Source organism: Leuciscus leuciscus (genome assembly GCF_965113295.1).
Source record: "Leuciscus leuciscus genome assembly, chromosome: 5".
Classification (NCBI taxonomy): domain Eukaryota; kingdom Metazoa; phylum Chordata; class Actinopteri; order Cypriniformes; family Leuciscidae; genus Leuciscus; species Leuciscus leuciscus.
The window spans coordinates 43781901-43803481 of NC_138729.1; the positions used below are offsets into that span (position 1 = coordinate 43781901).

The 21581-nt window shown below is 35.8% G+C and overlaps 1 protein-coding gene and 1 long non-coding RNA gene across 2 annotated transcripts; one reads left to right on the top strand and one right to left on the bottom strand.

Annotated features, from left to right (window-relative positions):
* Nucleotides 1–703: 703 nt before the first annotated feature.
* LOC309499265 lies at nucleotides 704–6348 on the bottom strand. Its single transcript, XR_014206186.1, has 3 exons — nucleotides 6129–6348; nucleotides 1781–1936; nucleotides 704–918 (listed from the first exon to the last, which is right to left on the bottom strand). It is a non-coding gene; the product is annotated as an uncharacterized lncRNA (long non-coding RNA).
* A 12002-nt stretch (nucleotides 6349–18350) lies between these two features.
* LOC309499868 (heat shock protein beta-1) lies at nucleotides 18351–20254 on the top strand. Its single transcript, XM_082171347.1, has 2 exons — nucleotides 18351–19423; nucleotides 19831–20254. The coding sequence occupies exons 1-2, from the start codon at nucleotides 19039–19041 to the stop codon at nucleotides 19896–19898; spliced, it is 453 nt and encodes a 150-aa protein (XP_082027473.1). The 5' UTR covers nucleotides 18351–19038; the 3' UTR covers nucleotides 19899–20254.
* The last annotated feature ends 1327 nt before the right edge of the window (nucleotides 20255–21581 follow it).

Genomic DNA, 21581 nt, shown 5'->3' on the forward strand with positions numbered 1-21581 from the left:
AAATTTTAATGTCAGGGAGTTTATCTGACGTGATGTGTTAGTATTCCAATCATATGCGTGGAAATGTGACACTACGAAGTTATCAGGAATGCTTTAATCACATGTAGCCAGATTGTTGAATTATGGCATAAAGTCATACTCAAGCAGCTTATTCTGAACAGGAAGAGACCACCTGACTGGCATGACAAGTGACTAATCACAGTTTGTTTTTGCCATTTAGAGAAAAGGTTATCTTAAATAATTATATATATATTAGGGATGCACCGAATCCAGATTTTTGAGGTTCGGCCGAATACCGAATCCACTGTTTAAGATTCGGCCGAATCCGAAACCGAATACCGAATCCTACTCGCATCCTTACTGCTTAGGGTCCTTGCCACCACGAGACAAATCGGCATTGCAAATTGAACATAAAGCTCGACTTCAATCGCCTTCTTTTGGTTGAAAGTACTGCCAAACAAAACTTTTTTTGCTTACGAGTTCCATTTTCAGATTCTTACAGCCTATTACATTCGAACGGTCCTATGTAAACACCTTCACGTAATCAACGGCCGTGTGACGTCGACCAGCGTAGTGCAAGTCTAGGGTTCGGTTTCGGTGGAAAATAAATCTAAGGTTCGGCCGAAACCGAACCCCGTCAAAAAGCCCAGGATTCGGCCGAATCCGAATCCGAATCCTGGATTCGGTGCATCCCTAATATATATATAAAAATGCTAAATCAAAATATGAATTTCTGTCAACTTTTGAAGAAGAAAGCCCCCCAGCAGAACAGAGAGTATAAGAAAGGGGTGCCGAGTGTTTTTACCCTGGTAGTAGTTCAGATCAATGATCTGTAGACGGGTAAACGGACGAGCATCCCGCATTTTCCTCCGGTTGGATTTCCATTCTGAAGAGGATGTTGCCGCAACATCACACCACCTGACAAAACAGCCGTGTTTGGGTTAGCAGGTGTGGAGAGGAAAAATGACAGATGTACTAAAGTGCAATTGCATCCCAGCTAACCGAAACATTCTCCGAACTTTGGATAACATTCTGGAATGGTTATCTCAAAGTTATGAACAAACATTCTACCAGTATGGTTAACAGAACGTGCGTAAACTGGTATTTAATAATGTTAAAAAAAAACTAAAAAACATTTATATATCATTAATGGGAAAAGGTTTTAGTTGGACGTTCATCTAATGTTCTTTTAAATGTTATATTTGTTCATTTTAAATGTTATATTTGTTCATTTTAAATGTTCTCTGAACATTCTGAAACGTTCCCATAATGTTTGAAAAATGATTAAATGGAACTTCCCTTAACGTTCGCAAAACCACAAAAAACATTTATTTTATTTTATATATAGCCTATTTAAAAAAATATATATATTCTAAACATTCAGAGGAACATTACAACAAAAAAAAACTTTTTACAACTTTTTAAAAGTTTTGGGGACATTGTATTATTTTTGTTAGCTGGGATGCTATCATGCTTAAAAACCATACAACTTCATCTGACATCTACAGCATACAGCTGTGGGTTAAGAATTAGGCTGAGTTCATGTAAATTAAATTAGAAATTCAAGTCAATGGCAAAATGTTACACTCCTTTTATTATTTGTTGCAACAAAAAGATAACAATATCAGAAATCAAAAGTCAATGATTTTATCCCCAAAACAAATCCACTTTCCTGTAGGCCCAATTTTATTGAATTCACCCTGCATATAATTATTACACTTGCAAAAACAAATCTAGATAATAAGAATATCTCTGTTCTAATCATCTCACATCTATGCACCTCTCAGAATCACTGTCCTCATCTGAATGGAAGAGATCGGGAGGTCGTAGTTCAGTGCGTTTCAACTCCTCCTTCCTCTGTCGCTCTCTCCGCTGCTCCTCCTTCAGGAGGAGGTGAAAGTATCCCCAACCCTGCTTCACTGCACGAATGTGCTGACTGTAGAGACAGTTTATTTTTTTATACATATTTGGAATGCAACAAATGAGAGCATCTGATTGGTTGAGACCACTAGTAACACGGTAAATATCACTGAATATGTTTAAAATATTCATTTCTGACATGAAACTCTAGATGATACAGAATGATGGATAATTAACTACACGGCACAAGCTGATTGGTTCCTGTTGCATCTGCAGCCAATGAGTTAGCCAACATAGTTGGTCAGTGTTTTGCTGTAACATTTTCAAAGTTCCTCTGAAACCCTTCACCTTCCCCAGCTCCACCCGTTTAGATCTGCTATGGGTAATTTCATATATGCTATTTGTGCAGGAGCATGTCTTACTTGCTCACAGCAGAGTGTCTGTCTATGTAATGAAAGTAAGCAAATCTCTGTACTTGCTCTGCAGCAGCATCACTGACATAGCAGATCTATTCTACCAAGACCAAATACATTGTCATATCTAGCATGCTAAACTCTTCTGAGAGTTTTTATGATAGAAATTTATTTTAATAATAATTCTGAATAAGTTTTAAATATATTGTGAGGCTTATTTAATATCCTGTATGAAAAAACAAATCACAAATGAGATCTCTTTAATGCCTCGTTCTCTAGATAATAATGTGATTAACTGGAGAGCAAATGGACACTTTGCTTAAGTCTTTTGACTGTCAGATATTTCTTCTAAAAAAAGAACCTAGTAATGTCATCTTTCCTCAAAATCTCAACAGTGTGCTCAGACATTGTAATCGAAAGTCAGATTTTAAAAATGAACTTCCAAATGTAACGTTTTCACATACATTTTTTCATTTCTTACTGTATGTCAATAATTTTCTCATTTGTTTTTTTATTTGTTATTCTCCAAAAGAATTCCAGGAGAAACATTTGAAACAAAGCTAAAAATTAAAAGCATAACTGAGAACTCCTGAGTGTCATAAAATATTATCTAGCAGATATATAGAGTGCTGCAAGGATGGCTTATTTTTGTAGGCCAAATACCCAGAAATAGTTTTTAGCACTTACAGTTCCATAGTCCAAAAGTCAATGGGTTTTTTGACTGAGTTTTTGCATTAATTTGTGCAGATTATCCTGATGAATATCCCCATAAACTTTTGTTGGACACAGAGTTTATTTTCTACAATAATCCAAAAGCCCCCCAATCAATCAATCAATCAATCAATCAATCAATCAATCAATCAATCAATCAATCCATCCATCCATCCATCCATCCATCCATACATCCATCCATCCATCCATCCATACATCCATCCATACATCCATACATCCATACATACATACATCCATACATCCATAAATATTTATATATATTTATATATTTATATATATAAATATTTTTGGGGGGTTGAGGAAACCAGGGTGATGCTAACTTCTGGTTTGGCCTACAAAAAATACTGCATTTTTTTGCAGATCTCTATTAACAATGAGAACTTTTACAATAAGAATTAGTACATCAGCTACATATCATCAAGGCCAAAAGTAAAAATAACTAAAGCAATATTGAACAAAACCCCTTGATATACACAACAGCGGTGACCTCATCCACTTGAGACTGTTTCACTGAATCCGGCCCCAATAATTGCTTTTTTCCTTTAAAAAATGCCAGTCTTCATGAGAATGAGTATGAATATTTCAACACGCTCGGCTACGGTCGTGTCTGCCATAAATGTCAACCATTTTGTGACGCACAGAAAAAGGAAGAGAGGAAGAGAGTGAGAGAGACACACACAGCTCTCTTGCCTGTGGTGAGACTGTGTTAAATTTCCCCACAAACAAAATGCCATTGGTGATGTCTGCCAGGTTTGAAACCATAGCCGCAGGGCAAGACGCATAAGATGCTGAGAGTGGGGTGGAGACGAAGAACGGATAATAATAGGTTTTGCTGCAAGAACACACAGTTTAGCACTGAAATTACTGGTTACATACGAATTTAAAATTAATCACAGATGTGCTGGTGTTGTCAGATAAATGAACTCAAACATTATACTAAAATGCAAGTAATGGCATTATGACTTCAGAATTTCATTATCAATAGACTTTTTTGTTCTTTTGTGCAGGTGTTCTTTTTCTGCTTAAAGGAACACTCCACCGTTTTTTGAAATAGGGCTTATTCACTTTCTTTCCTACATTTAGATAGGTGGGCAAATGCATTTTTGTCTCAGTGCATGCATTGTTTTAGTTTGACAGGGTCGGCGCTAGCTTAGCTTAGCACAATGAATGGAATCCTTTGTTGCCAGCTAGCATGTCCTGTGTAAAAGTGATATAAAAAAAATTAAAAACCCACCTAATTACTTCTTGTGGCCTGCGTATTCCCAACAAGTACAAATAGTGATGCAGATTAACACTAGGCGATTTCCTAGGCAGATATTGACTTATATATTAAGGACTATATTAGGGGGAAGCACAGGCGAAGCACTGCTACTTGGGCGTGATATCTCTGCGCCCAAGTAGCAGTGCTTCACCTGTGCTTCCCCCTAATATAGTCCCAAGTCAATATCTGCATAGGAAATCGTCTAGTGTTAATCTGCATCGCTATTTGTACTTGTTGTGAATATGCAGGCCACAAGAAGTAATTAGGTGGGTTTTTTAATTTTTTTATATCACTTTTACTCAGGACATGCTAGCTGGCAACAAAGGATTCCATTCATTATGCTAAGCTAAGCTAGCGCCGACCCTGTCAAACTAAAACAATGCATGCACTGAGACAAAAATGCATTTGCCCACCTATCTAAATGTAGGAAAGAAGGTGAATAAGCCCTGTTTCAAAAAACGGTGGAGTGTTCCTTTAAGTTTGATTCAGTTTGATTAACTGATCACTGTATATTAGGATTTCTGTATAAGCTATTGAACATTTCCACCATTATTGCCTATATAAAAAATTTAATATATTGTTCTTTGAATACACATAAACGCCTAGTGTGGCATGTTTTCACAATGGCTCAGTGTTGCCAAGTCTGCGGTTTTCCCACAGAATTGGGCTACTTTTACACTGTTTCCCCCCTGCAACCCATGCAATGGCTTTCTATAATAACAGTCTTAAAGTCCACATGAAATTTTGAACGTTTGTTGGCTTTTAGTATGGCCAAAACAATAACAAAATTCGCACTTAGAAGATTTCTGTCCAATCAAATGCTCTCTAGAATCTGAAGCATCCCGCCCCTTACGCTATAAATAGACGCTGAAGCTGCGGCTGCAATCGGTCACTTGTTCACACAATTACTATTTTCTAAATGGTGAATGACGCATAGTGCACTATATAGGGGATAGGGAACAATTTAGACAGTTTAAATATGTTTTTCATTGAGACGAATAAAATGTCACGCGAACCAACGCACACAGTTTGCTCCGGTCTAGAGACACAATAGTACAGAGCGGATCAACAAAACGTATCGGATCCATTTAAATTCTACACAGAATGCTATATTTTAAAGCGATAAGGAGGAGATTAGAAGGAGAAATAGTAAGACAAACGCTGCATTATAAACAGCACTGACGATTAGAAGAGATAACACCGGTGTCATGCACCAACATAAATTACTCACTTTTCAAACTTTATATCTTTTGCTTTAGTAATAATTTCATATTAAATCTAAACGGGGAATCTATAAGACTGTGGCTGTCAAATGAAGGTTTGCCGATCTCAACGGCTCTGGCCGAGCTGTGATGTACGGACAAACCAAAATATATTCAGACAAAATATTATTATTTTTATTTGATTTTTTAGTGGGTGCAGGACACCATAGCTCATTTATGTAAGTTAGGATAGCAAGGTGTCTGAATACATTTTGGTTTGACTGTAGATGAAATGCTATTGGCTATTTGAAAAGGGGAGGAGCAGTTCGATATGTCCGCCCTGTCTTCCTGTGTCAGTGGAAATTACGCCAACATTGAATAATGCTGCGCATTTCAAGGCACTTCAGAGCCTTTAATTACTATTATTATGTAAGAAATGCTGTATTTATGCTATTTCGGGATTTGTAAAGTCATTAAACAGATCTAAAAAGGCATAATCATATTTTATGAAAACATACATATTTATTATATACAGTAAGCAATCAAGTGTTTTGGCAGTGCTTAACTAGAGCATCTGTGAATGCTGCTTTTTAGAGCTAAACTGCACTAGCATATTGATGCAGACATAAACAATAATTAGTGCACAGTAGGAATCCTAACCTTGTGCGGCATAAATGTTTTCGAAGAACCGTGTCCTCTCTTTTCCGTAACCAAGGATACTTTGGTACCAATTTATTAGGGGGGGGAAAACAATGAGATTGTTTATAAATTGTTAAATTGTTTATAGATATATAAACAGGTCTCAACATAGGGATTGTTCTGTCATTTGTTTTTTAGACTAGCCAACATTATCACTGGTCTACCACAAAATAAAGTTGGGGTCTGTAAGATTTTTTTTTTTTTTATGTTTTTTTGAAACAATCCTCTCATGCTCAAAAAGGGTGTGATTATTTAATAAAATATTACAGTAAAACAGTAATGATGTGAAAAATTATTCCACTTTAAAATAACTGTTTTCTATTTTAATATATTTAAAATGCAATTTATTCCTGTGATGTCAAAACTGAATTTTCAGTAGCCATTACTCCAGTCTTCAGTGTCACATGATCCTTCACAAATCATTCTGATAAGCTGATTTTCTTCCCTGGTAATGAATTTATTAAAAGTAAATGCTTTCATCACAATTACAGAGTGTGTTCTCTATTGATTTTATAACATATTCAGCTATAGACACACAAATACACTAATGAAAATACATATTTATCATAAAGTTCTTCAGTGCTAAGTTTTGTAACATTTTAAACTTTATTCCCCTACTTTCAATGGTTTTACTTAAATGAAAGGTTCGAAGTTTTAGAATGAAAGATCAAAAGGATAAACAATGCAAATTCATTTTCACAGCCAATAATTCTGACCACGACTATATATACTGTTCAATATATAATAATATTAAATATTAAATATATATATAATGTTTAATGCAAACCCATAATCATTGTAAGATGTACTGACGCAGCCAAAACTGTCTTTGGCCATCCTTGTTGTTTAGCCCTTATAAGATTCAAATATTTAAGCAGCAGCTCATGAATGCAAAATAGGCAAGCAACCCTAAAATGAGGGCAAGTGCTCTAATATGACCCCTTGAAGTGAATGTAATTGACTGGATGGGCACAATTCTCAGATTGTGACATTCCACATCGAACTTGCACCTATATTCGCACAGCAAATCAGCTGATTTTAATTAACACGTTTGTTTGCACCTATGCTGTGTGCCGTCTCATATTTTTCACTCAGCTGCAGAAAGAGGACAGTGTGTGCAGATATAATCATTGGGTATGTGTGAGAGTATTGCTGATAAAGCCTCACACCTCGTTTTCCTGTGAAGAATGTGGAGGGGTTTCGTGAACGAGATTGTCATCAGCTTCAGAGATCTCCTCCTTTGGTGCTTAGTAGAAAAACACAAGTCATTTCAGGATTTCACAGCCAGCACAGCTGCATAGGAATGAGAATTAAAAGACAGCCCACAAAATCCTAAGATGTGACATTACGACACAAGAAAGTTAATTACAGGCAAAGTGCTTGAAGTTTTTCCTCACTTAGTAATAATGAAGTTCTAAGACAATTATCTCAGGCTTTGTCAGAGATATACGGTTTGCTCATGACACATGCAGTGGGGCTATTGTGCAATTTTCCAATCATAAAAAAAATCAGAATTTTAGTATTCTAGAAATATTTTTTTCTTTATTTATGTCAATGTTTTATTGTAAAAAAAAAAATTTAAAAAAAAAAAAATTATTATACACACACATTCCTATTAACTTCCAGTTTATTAAATATTTTAAAAACGTTTTCTCTTGGTTTTCTCTTACATATGAAGATTAAGGGAACATTCCATGTTATATTTTTGCAAACATTATGGGAGTGTTAATTTTTGAATGTTCTCTGAAGTAGTAGCATTTAAAACCCGTTAAATGAACATCTAAATGTTAAATGTCGCCTCTGGCTTGCTTAGTTGGGGACACTTAATATTAAGCAATATTATTGATTTGACTGCACTGACACTCTTGGATGAGAACTCAACTTAGCTGGATGATGAAATGACTGTTTTCTGCAGACCTGCTTTATAGCTCAATTGAACTTTACACAGTTTTTGAACTGATTTCAACTGAATAATGTCTACTACTGTCTTTTCAGAGCTTCTTTACAGCAGAGTTGAATACTGTTTGCATCATTGAATCGTTATTTTTCTGTTTATCACAGTTTATCGCTTTGAAACAATCTGTATTGTATAAAGCGCTATATAAATAAAGGTGACATAACATCTTACAAAACGTTTTTGTGCTAACATGTTGAGAGAAAAGACCATATCACTTTGAATGAACGATTAATGTTACAGGGAGAATGTTTGTTCATAATTTTGAGAGAACCTAGACAGAATGTTAGCCGAATTCCCTATTAGCTGGGTTTAAATCCTATATTTTGACTGTTGTCTCAGAATTTTGGACCCCAGAGAATACTGTGCCATGGTGCTCCCCTTCTCAGTCTCTTTTACCCTATCAAATGCTATCTATATTATCTCTTAATTCTGGAATAGAGGTAGAAAAGGAGACAGAGGTCTCTGCTCCGGCCGCTCCCTCACTCATGTCCTCCATGCCCTTGTCCACATCCTCCCTCTCCCCTGCTGATAGATGATCTCATTTGCAGTAAATCTGCTTGTGTCTGAGCCAGACATGCCAGAGAGCTCTGCCTCCACTGACCGCACACTGCTCTACCCCTACTGGGCCTAAAGCCACAACATATGAGCCGCATTTAAACACAGTTTAAAGAACCGTTAACTTAAAGAGCAAATCGACTTCACATTGACCATGCTTGGTTACTAAAAACAACACAATATGTTCAATAGGACCATAATCAAGGATGGATTATGTTGACACAATTAATGCCATATAGAATACATTGGATGTTTAATCTACAGCTTTGATGAGCTGGATTTTAAACAAATGAGACTCTTTATGAAGTTGAAGTCCAGCAACAAATAATTTGCCTGTCCACCCTGAAAGCCAGAGGGCTGCACAATCATAACTAATCAGAAAATAGGCCTATTTAATGTTTAATATACAACAAAGGTGGGTCGCAGGTTTTATGGACCTAACCACTTGAGAGACCTCTCGAGCTGTCTTAACTTCTGAAAGAGACGACGGATCAAGGACGGATTATGGACCACGACAATAGGACCAGGGCTCCAGCTGAGACACTATTGCAGCTCTCTCTCTCTCTCTCTATATATATATTATTATTTTTTGTTATTATTATTATTATTCTTTTTTTTTTTTTTTTAGAAAGTATTACATACAAGGTCATGTTTCTCTATTGTTGATCATTTTGGTTCAGTTTATTATTACAATTATTTTGTACGATTTTGAACGATTCATTGATCAAATAAACGTTGGCTCTACAGTGCGACTATTTCAGTCGCATTTGCATGTGACTGATTATAAAATATTTGGACGTGCCACAAGTGACCCGATCGAAGCTCATGAATAGTTCAATCAGAATAAAAACTACAACTCCAAAGATGCATCTACACTGCGCAATGGTTAAGTTTAGCATTGCTTGCCTTTAGTCATCAGAGGAGTTTAGAAAAAGTTGTGTGTGACAGACACTTCAGAGACATTATGTTTTGTGTGAATTTATGTTTACAAGGTGACAGGTTAAGATGAGTTGCTGTTGTCTCTCTGCAGTCTGTGAAATAAAATTTGATCATCAGACCCACTTGAGGTCTTGTTTTTTACATTTATAACATATGATAAAGTTATGCAATATCACATAAGCAATAGAGCTGTTGTTTCCCCAAATATCAGCACGATTCCAAATTTGATATTGATTTTATACAATAGTTTAATACACAAGAAGTTAATATAAGTGATTTACATTTTAGACAGAATATTGTTTTTTTTGCTCTATTTCGCCTAAGTATTTACACAGCTGAAATTAATCGAGTGAGACAATGATTCAATGACCCAAGACTACATCTGAAATCACATACTTCTCTACTATATAGTATGTTAAAAACAGAATGTGACAAAAAAGTATGTCCGAATTCACAGTATTCATAAAAGAGTAAACAAAAAGTACCTGGATGACCAACTTCTTCTGGCGAGATTCTGAATTGTGCATACAATGGACACGGGAGAGGATTTGTGAATGGAAGTGAAGCAACGTAACTGACACTGGTAGGACACGTGATAATGAAAACATGGCGGATGTAGTACGTCCGGATTACATTCATTCTATGTAGAACATATAGATTTTTTGTGGCCGTGAAGAATTATTTATTCAAAATAAGTACCCATTCAAGAGAGTATGTGATTTCGGACGCAGCCAGTCACTTGTTTCGCTACTGAATGAATCAGCCATTTTTGAAAACATCAATTGACTCAATTACTCAATTACAAAGATAGTGCTGCCACCTACTGGTGGTTTTAGTTTCACATTTAAACATCATTTCGATTTTTATTAATCATTTCATATTTCTATATTTAAAAAATCATGCCACTTAAGAGCTGCATTAAACAGTTTGTGTAAATATACCTAAATGTCACTTCAGATGAAGCTTCTGTGCCACCTATACACTGCAGATGGATTTAGTTGATACTGATTTCATGTTTTGACTCAGCTTTATAAATTAGTATAATTTGTAAATAGTTTTTGTTGTATTATCTGTATTTAGTGTATCAGTTAAATGCTGTTACAATCATTTAGATCCTTATTGTTTTATGCCACATAAACAACATTTATAAAGACACTGTTTCCTTAGCTTCTTTTTCAAAAGGGTAGCCTTACTGGCATTGAATTACTTTTAATTATGATTAGCTTGTACACTGCCAAACTATAGTTTGAAACCAGGTTAGGAGGAATACTTCAACTTTATGCTTTAAAAAAACAACAGCATCTTATAATACTCCCCCTAGAACACATCAAAATACTCCGCAAGCAAATAAAAACGTGCATATGTTCGCTTCATTGCTTTTAAAAAATGAGCACACAGGTGGCAAATAAAAGCACACCACAGGAGCACAAAGGACATTTGTTTAGTCTATCCTTGGAGAAGCCTCACGCTACTCTGTTTCATCGCAAAAGGAATGCGTACAACTACCGATTACGCAACTAGAATGTTAAACAGACCATCTGGAAGAATGGTTTAAGAGCACTGCTGGAGTTGTTTAAAAACGCATCGTGCAAATATCACGACAGCAGCAGCACTACTTATAATCGGATAACAGCATTCCTTGCTTTACTGTTGCCATGTTATCTAATAACAATTCACATCACTGAATACATGAGAACACTCAAAAGGAACCTGCCTGTACATGCTTAAACACATAATGATAATAAATGCAAAGCTCACAGCTCTGGCACTCATTCGACATTGTACATTCCCATGATGCATTAGGCTCTCTGCAGATCAGCGCGTTTTACTTTACTATTTAAGGCATGTAGTTATAGGACTCTGGCCCACTTCACAGGAGTAATTGTGTTTCAAACGACAGGCTCTGTGTCTCATTCATTACATCTGCGTCTATTATGTAAAGCCACTGGGAGAAACACAGAGCCGTGCTGAACTCCTCAGCAAGACTAAAGAGCATCCTTCACTCTTTATAGCCACGAGACTCTACAGTCGGTCTCAACGCAAGAGAAGGGAAGTGGGAAAGGGTGATGCCCTTATCACAGGTGATGCTGTCAGTGTCATTAATTTGCTCTGTTTCCATGTCCATTAAGAGTAATTGGAGTACTTTAGGCCGAGGATCAAGACAGATGTGTATGCTCCTATGGAGCTTGGACAGTGTGCCATGGGAGAAAAAGTCCACACTAATCACATCAGAGTTTATAAGAAAGGTAGTAAATATTTTATTTTATTTTTAAAGCTGAAACTAAAAAAAAAAACTAAAAAACTATTGAACTGATTAAACAAAAAGTAGCTTAAGTTCCATCATGACAACTCTTGGAGTGTTTGCCATGGTAATGAATATTACAATGTTAATATGATTTGCCTTGGCAGAATAGATCTACACTGCTGCTGCTGCAAGTACGGGACTTGCTACTGCCAATACAAACATGCTGTTGTGAGCAAGTAAGACATGGTGCTGCTGTACATTAAAGGGATAGTTCACTTTGAAATTAATTTTTGGTATGTTTTAGCTTACCTCAAGGGCATCCAAGATGTAGGTGTCTTTTTTTCCACAGTAGTTTCAATTTTGATATTTTTAGGTCAAACCGTTCGTGTCTGTCAGTCATATAATGCAGGTCTATGGTCATTATCTCAAAACACAAGCACAGAGTCCAAATTAAAACAATTCCCCGTCGTCCAAATTAAACAATTCCCCATCATAAGTACACATTGATGGCCTAAGACACGAAACGAGCGGTTTGTGTGAGAAAACGAACAGTATTTATGTCGTTTTTAACGCTTATACACAGCCATGTCCGAGTGATCTGATCTGACGTGTGCGCAGACTGGTGCATAGATATATACACACTAGACGTCGCCTTGTCTTCGGCAGTTCATTGGAACGAATGTCTTTAAGGCGACATCTAGTGTATATATCTATGCACCAGTCTGCGTACACGTCAGATCAGATCACTTCGACATGGCTGCGTATAAGTGGTAAAAACTATATTTACTGTTCGTTTTCTCACACAAACCGCTCGTTTCGTGTCTTAGGCCATCAATATGTACTTACGATGGGGAATTGTTTAATTTGGACGACGGGGAATTGTTTTAATTTGGACTCTGTGCTTGTGTTTTGAGATAATGACCATAGACCTGCACTATATGACTGACAGACAAGAACGGTTTGACCTAAAAATATAAAAATTGAAACTACTGCGGAAAAAAAGACACCTACATCTTGGATGCCCTTGAGGTAAGCTAAAACATACCAAAAATGTATTTCAAAGTGAACTATCCCTTTAATTACCCATAGTAGATCTATACAGGTGGAGCTGGGAAGGTGGAGGGCTTCTAAATGTGTGCTGCAACTGCTTCAGAAAATGCTGACCAATGCTCAGAAAAAAAGTGCCGGTTTTTTAAAGCTGCAGTCTGCAGTTTTTCCTCTTTGTCGCCATCTCTGTTCGAAATCTGCAATTGCAGTTATTCGCAGAATTATCAACTTTACGTGGGTTGTGCCTCGGCATGGCACAGCGCGGATGAATCCAATGTTTTGAGGAGAATGTGGCTGTCAGTCGCCGCGCCGGTGTGGATACTGTCATTCGCAATCACAGGTTCTACTTTTTGGAAGTATGACCAACATAAGAATTTTCACCGGAAAATGTCGTCTGAACAAGTAAGTAACATCCACTTTTGTTCTGACCAACTAATGGGAAAAAAGCATTGCAGTAAATCGCGCCGATTAAATCTAACGATCGCTCATCATATCACGTCAAACCGTGCAAATTATACTTTGTTCTCAAATTGTTAATGTTAACAACATCTGCATTGCGTGACTACATTTAAAGGGATAGTTCACCCAAAAATGAAAATTCTATCATCATTTACTCACCCTCAAGTTGTTTCAAACCTGTATGAATTTCTTTTTTCTGCTGAACACAAAAGAAGATATTTTGAAAAATGTCTGTACCAAACAGTTGATGGACCCCAATGACTTCCATAGTAGGAAAAAAAAATACTATGGAAGTCAATGGGGTCCATCAACTGTTTGGTTACAGACATTTTTCAAAATATCTTCTTTTGTGTTCAGCAGAAAAAAGAAATTCATACAGGTTTGAAACAATTTGAGGGTGAGTAAATGATGACAGAATTTTCATTTTTGGGTGAACTATCCCTTTAATGCCCTTCCGATATTTATCCTTGGTTTCGGCCGGTTGAGGTCTCTTTTTTTCTCCTAAGTCTTTCGCGCTTTACAGCGGGTGAATCTCCTGGTGATTGTCGTTTGAACCTTTCTGGATCCGCCATCGAATTGATAAGTTTAATTATATCAAGTGCTGTGAGAAAAGGCTATAAATCTCCACCTCCAACATCCTCACACGCAATATAGCCTACTAGCTGAGACACCTTCTTTATGTGTACAGATGTGACGTAATGATGCAAAGATATGCTCGAATTTCCCACGGAAATCCACCAGTACCACTGGAATTAAAAACATTATTACAAGCTTACCATTTTGAATCGTGCTAAAGCAAGCAGATAGTGTTGAACACTGGCTGGTTATGTACTTGCTCAAATTTATTTTGGATAATTTTTACCCAAAAAAGCTACAGACTGTAGCTTTAACCTGCAAAAAACAAACAAAACAAAAAACTGCATGCATTTTGCGTAAGAACATTGTTTTGGTTGTGATTCAGCTCTGCATGACTGTGCGGATGTATGCTGCCAATTAAACAACATTCACTAACTACTAGGTGGCTTAATAATCAGTTAAGACCTCAAGCTGTCACGCTATGTGTAGGACAAAGCTCATGGAGACGAGGAATACGTAGAAATAATATTCAATAACCAAACTCTCAGGGGAAACATCAAACGCTCACACTTACAATGACAGATAAAGACTGAAGGAGAACACAAGGTATAAATAAACAGGGACTAACAAGATAACTAATGAGGTGATTGACAATGCACAGGTGATACACATGACTAATTAGAACCATAGATATCATATAATAAAGGCAATCATGGAACACACAGGACTGAACCAAAAACCCAATGAAGGGGGGAAACACAGATCATACATGTAAGTTGTAACACAAGCTAAGCTAATAGCTCAAGATGTAACAGTAGCTGCCTACCCATTAATAGACATGGTACTTCCTTGAAAATAAATTCCAGCACAACAACCATAATTAAATGACTTTTCAAAATAGATACTTTACAGCGAACTGTTACACAGCTAGGCTGCATATTGCAATTTATCTGTGCAATAAAATACATTACTCGAGATTTAGCGTGCAGCATGTCAACCTTTACAGATACAACGAGACACTCGAGTGACATATGTGCGCAATTTCCCGCGAAAACCATCCCGTCAGGTCTAAAATATACTTATTATAATAGGCTTCCCATAGTGAATCGGGGTAAGACAAAATCACGTTTTGGAAGAAGGATTGATAAAGTATTGACTTATTTAAATGTTTTTAATTTTTAATAAATTTTTTTTTTTTTTTTAAGTTATTTGTGTGCCTTTAACTTTTTAACATTCCACAGACTTATTAGCAGTGTTGTGCCTGAACGCGTTCATTGAACGATAGTTCATGAACTCGTTCATATTTTGGGCGAACGTGAACTGAACGTAGGCTACTCTATTACTGCCTGATGAACGTTACTGTGAACTCGTTCATTCTGGTGTCTGTGAACGGCACGCTCTCTCAGTTTAACTTCGTTCAAAAGGTGCAAGATTTCTATAGAAATGTATTTGTCCCGTTCGGAACCTCCGTTGTCCCGATTATTAGCCTATTGACGCTGATCTATGACTGAATCTGATACAACAGCAACACGGCACTTGATCACGACACCAGTCATCATCCAATCACAGTCCACACTCACGCGCATCAGACCATACGAATAACAAACTCTAAATTGAGAATTAATTATTATTTTGAGACAAATCATTGTTTGATTTGCGCACAGAATCCTCCGCTGTCTGGTCGCTTCGATCCGGACTCGCGCTAACGGCAAATCCCTTTCACTGTCCGACTGGGTTTGGATTTCGGCAAATCAGTTTTAACGAATTCAAACAACGTGATTATTGTGAGTCCAACATACATCCAGCCACGCAAGAAAGCATGAAATCGTCCTGAGGGAATAATATACTGATGTGATTTGCTGCCCAAGAAACATTTCTGATTATTAGGCTATTAATGTAAAAAAAAAAAAAATATCAGGATTCTTTGATGAATAAAAGGTTCAAAGTAAATTTATCCAAAATAAAAAAAACGTAACATTATAAATGTACTTGCTGAATAAAAGTAGGCTATTCATTTCTTTAATTTCTTTAAAAGTAGTGTATAATTACAAAAGCTTTCTATTTCAGATAAATGCTATTATTTTGAACTATGGTTTGTGTGTAAAATAATAGCTTGCAGCAACATATGGAAAAAAAGAACTGAACTAGTTCATTTTTTGGAACTGTGAACTTTAGTTCAAAATTTTGAAGTTTGAACTATGAACTGAACTAGTTCATTTTAAAATTTGTGAACTAAACTTTGAACTAGTTCATGTAGAAAGTGAACTTTCCCAACACTGCTTATTAGCCTATGCTTGTGATGTCTTACATAAACCGTGCTGGTGCTACCTTCTCTTCTTGTCCCAGATAATTCATGATGAGTTTCTTTGGTTTCAGGTGAAGTGACTCCAACACATCCTCAGCACAGCTCCCTCTGACTGTACTGTAGACTCTACGGGTCAGTGGTTCCTGTCTGCGATGAAATCTCTCCCAAAACATCTCACATTTAAACAGTTTGTCAACCACACATGGTCCAGAATCTAAAGAGACATCGCTCTGAACTGCCATTTTCACTGTTTTTGTTTGAAAGAAGATGATTCGTCAGTCCATCAAAAATAATAATGAATTATATAAAATGAATATTTATATAGCAATGATGCATTAAATTGATCAAAAGTGACAGGAAAGACATTTACGATTTTACAATCGTTTTCTATTTCAAATAAATGCTGTCCTTTTAAACTTTCTATTCATCAAAGAATCCTGAAAAAATATATATGTATTTCCACACAAATATTACTTTAATATATATAAAAAATGATTACTTGTTTTCCATATTGATAATAATAAGAAATGTTTTTGATCAAATTAATGCAGCCTTAGAAAAACATCTTACCAACCCCAAACTTTTGAACAGTAGTTTAGATATATTTATATTTATATATATATATATATAAAAGAAACAGCAGTCTTCAACATAAAGTCTTGCAGTGCGACAGCATGCAGGCTAATGTTGTCCGTTTGGTCTCCAGTGGTAACAAGACAATTTAAAAAACCAGTCTGAACCTGTCAGGGCCACTGTATTTGAAGCCATGCTGGATTATAAGCGTAGCTGTGTATTACAGATATTGCTCAGGCCATACTGTTTTGGTTTAAAATAACAAACATTCTATTATATCCCTCTGATGGTCCTCGGTCATTTCTGACCGAATAATTTTCTGTTTTGAATTTCTAAAAATCACAGCTTCATCGGAAGGTTATGATACTTGGTGACTTTTCTGGGATTAGGTATGTGAATACAAAAAAAAATTTAGGTCATGATCCGAGCATGCTAAGTGGTCGTAAAAAAAAAAGTCACACTCGTGGTCTTCGGTCAAAAATGACCGACCCATAGGAAATGAATGGGAAATTTACAAAAACACAAAAATTCTCTGAATTTTTGTCTGTACAATCTACAAATCGGACACGATTCTAAAAAAAAGTACACCGTAGTAAAGGGGTGACACTCTACAACATCAAGAGTGCAAAAAATTCACACCCACCCACACACACACACATACAAACACACGTTTATACACATACACACCAATAAATTCAGATGACAAAAATCTGTTTTGAATTTTTAAAAATCACAGCTTCATCAGAATGTTACGAAACTTGGTGACTTTTCTGGCATTAGGTATGTGAACACACAAAAAAATTGAGTTGGGAAATTGACAAAAACACAAAAATTCTCTACAAATCAGCCACGATGCAGAAAAAAAGTGCTCAGCTATGAAGGGGTGAAGCTCTAAAACATCAAGAGTGAAAAACATAACATAATTAATAATTATAATTAATATATGTATATATAATTAATATAATAATTATTAAAATTATTAAAATAATAATTAATAAAATGTTATAAACCTTGGCAAAAAGTATTATTTGAGAATTTCTAAAAAAATACATTCAATCCACATCTTAAAAGTAAGTAATTTGGTCCAAAAACAACTAGAATTCACAAACATCTCCATTTAGAGCTATACAGGCATCTAGTGGTAAACCCATGCAATAACATGTTTTATTTAATTTTATGTTTAATAAATTGATTAATTTTTTTTTTTTTTTTTTTTTTTTCTGAAAGCCTAGTCTCTATTTTACCCGAAAATACTGCATAGAATTTTTTTTTTTTTAATACAAAAAAAATAAAAATAATCATTATTTCCAATGGCAAAAAATGGACTATAAATATTGCATAAATATTAATAAGTTCAATCAAATTGTCTCAAAATTCTAAATTAAAAAGAATAAATATTATAGAACAAAAATAAATTGCATTGGTTTTTACTGGGATGGAGGAAGTTTCATTTTTAGGTGTCCGGTCATTTATGACCGGGAAGGCCCCCACTGTGACTGCTAAAGGAAGACCATCAGAGGGATATATATTTTTAAATTATAGTGCACACCAGGGACAGACTCCAATATTCAGAATATTAAATAGAACCTGAACAAAACTATAAAGTGTTGAGCAAATGTAATTGTGCAGTCAGCAGAACACCTCTACAGTCGGCACTGAGATTAATAAGGGTGAGTTGGCTGCACTGGGCCCATTAAAGCAAGGTCCCCTGTGCACTCGTTCATTCTGAATCCAGGAAATAAAGTTAACAAGCACTTAGACACCTTCACAACCTCTATATAGACACCTCAACACTTTAATAGTTTCTACAACACTATTAACAATCAGTTCAATAAAATCTCTTTGCCTGTCAGAGGACTTGGAACTGTTAGTTCTCATCAAACAGCTATTTGTTGCTTCCCCTTTAGATCTATAAATATCCTTAATTAGCATCTCCCATAGAGCCCTTCCACCCCTCCGGTAGCAGATTGAACTACCTAGCCATCACTTCATCCCTACATTCTCTTCTGGTAGCATCATGGTTACTGCTTAGTAAGTGCTAAAAACTTGCAAGGACGCTATATAAACAGCGTCTGCAATGTCCACTGGCCACATTTGTCTTTGCTTTCAATCTCTACAGCATCTCTTTTTGTGTAGTTAGTGCGTCTTTAATCGTACTGTGGCTGGACCTTCCAAAAAAAAATCCTTCTTCCTTAGAATTTTCAATTTTGTCACTATGGCGGATGCTATCAAGTCACCATCCATGCCTCAATATTGTAATGAGGTACCTTGGAATCCCCTGAGCTACAGATGGCCCAGTGTAATCTTTAACCAACATTACGGCTTGCCTCCGTTATTGGACTCCCGAGACCTCAGCTGGATCGAAGGCATCTTCAGGAGGCTGGGGACGTCGTCTTGGCCCGGGTACTTGCGCACACCCGTGTTCGCTCCCTTTACTCAGGCCTCAGGACAGCACATCTCTAAACTGCACAGGGAGATGAGTGGAGGGGTGTCGGAAGTGGTTGGTGAGATGAGCAAGTGGAAAATTAGCTTGGATGTCAATCACTTCGCTCCCTCTGAGGTTACGGTCAAAATAAAGGACGGATTTTTGGAAATTACAGGTATGGGTGAAAAAGTGTACTATTCAATATATGATATATGTATGATATATTGAATATTGATTAGTATATATGATATATTGAATATATATATATATATATATATATATATATATATATATATATATATATATATATATATATATATATATGTATATATGAATAGTATATGTTTATTTATTTAAATTTCACCTTTCCAACAGAATTCAGTGTCAGACACATTTTACATTTAATTAGTCTACAAAACAGAATAAGCCTGGAGATATTTTACATTTGATCATTTATGAATATTTTCTGAATATATTTTTTAAAATATATTTTTAGATTTAATATGATATACAAAATATATTATGAGCTATATATGAGCTAATCAATCTCAATAATTTTGTTTTAATATATTTGATCCAAAGGAAAGCATGAAGAAAGACAAGATGAGCACGGCTTTATTGCTAGATATTTTGCAAGAAAATACAAGTAAGTGTTAACATGCACACTACACTATATCTGAACCACTGTTCAAAAATTTTTTTTTAATCTGTCTTCTGCTCACCAAGGCTGCATTTATTTGATTAAATATACAGTAAAAACAGTAATATTGTGAAATATTATTACATTTCAAAATACCTGTTTTCTATTTTAATATACTTTTAAGCGTGTTTTATTCATGTGATGCAAAGATGAATTTTCAGCATCATTACTCCAGTCTTCAGTGTCACATGATCCTTCAGAAATCATTCTAATATGCTGATTTCTGCTCAGACATTTCTTATTATTATCAATGCTGAAAACAGTTGTGCTGCTTAATATTTTTGACGACCGTGATACATTTATTTTCTGGATTCTTTGATGAATAAAAAGTTTAAAAAGAACAACATTTATTTGAATTATTTATAACATTTTAAAATGTATTTACTGTCACCAATTTAATGTGAATTAATTGCTGAATAAAAGTATAAATTTATTTAAAAACAAAACATTAACTCAATGTCTATTTTATTCTGTTTTAGCATATAATATTTCACTGGGCAATTGTGTCAAATTGTCACAAAGCTGTCAAAGCAAATTTATAGATTTTTTTTCTCACCACTGCCTAAGACTTCCAGGTGGGGTTGATGCTGAAAATCTCCAGTCGTTTCTGTCCGCCGATGGGATCCTTACAGTGGAAGCACCATTACCCAGCATTCCCATCCATGCTGATGTCATTATCCCTATCCAGGTATTGATTGGTTCTGACAGCCGTTTAATCTTTAATAATGCAGTCCGAACTTATTCACTAACTGAAGCTCAAAATTAGGCTCTCTGGGTGGCATGCATTGCACTTGTTTATAAGTTATTAAATGTGTCACCCTTATATTTAAGTGGTGCTTTCTGTCATTCATAGTGAAGTGGCACAATAATTGTCACTATTGAAAACTTTTCTTGGTAAATCCAAGGTTGAACTCTAGCCATTCATTCTCCAGTACTTAATTGGTCTTGTATAATAAGTAGACATCGCAGGTAGAGTAACTATCTCTCAGGTGCTGTATTTTAGCCAGTCTAATGTTAAAAAGCTGACAGCTATTTGCATTTGCTGGGAAAAGTAGGGAAAAAATGGCATCTCAAAACGTATTTTTCAGTTGTTTTGTTGTATTATATTATTGCAGAGAATGTGGTCATCATGCTTTAAAAATTGCAGATATTGTTTACCCATTGCATGTCTTATTCAACTTACGCCAATTTGCAGCCGTGCCGTCATAACAGGCTGCAAAACAAAAAATATTTTTTACATTACTGCAAAAAAGATTTCAGAAATAATTAGAGGTATACGATTCTACAATGCCCCATAAACATCAAATGCCAAAGTCGAAGTCAGTTTATAAATTAATCACGCTGCACTTCCAATTACCAGGCTCATAATTGTTCTAATAACCAACAAAGAGATTAAATGCAAGCTCTTATTTTCCCGCAGGGGACATATTGGCCTTTCTTCACTACCCAGAAAATTAATAATTTTTGTGTACAGTGAACCTGGCACTTTAGGGTCTTGATTTGGCATTTAAGCACTTGACTTAATTTGAAAACTGTTTCACGTTTGCCACAGGTTGAGATGGAGGCACAAACCGTGGGAGGAAAACAACAAGAGCCTCAAGACGCCATTGAAGCCGAGGCTAAACCGGAATCA

What these genes read in the sequence shown, in the direction of transcription:
- LOC309499868 (XM_082171347.1), top strand. Translation starts at nt 19,039, where the DNA reads ATGGCGGATGCTATCAAGTCACCATCCATGCCTCAATATTGTAATGAG. An exon ending in CGGATTTTTGGAAATTACAG is followed by an intron (nt 19,424 to 19,830) that starts GTATGGGTGAAA and finishes TTTGATCCAAAG; the next exon opens with GAAAGCATGAAGAAAGACAA.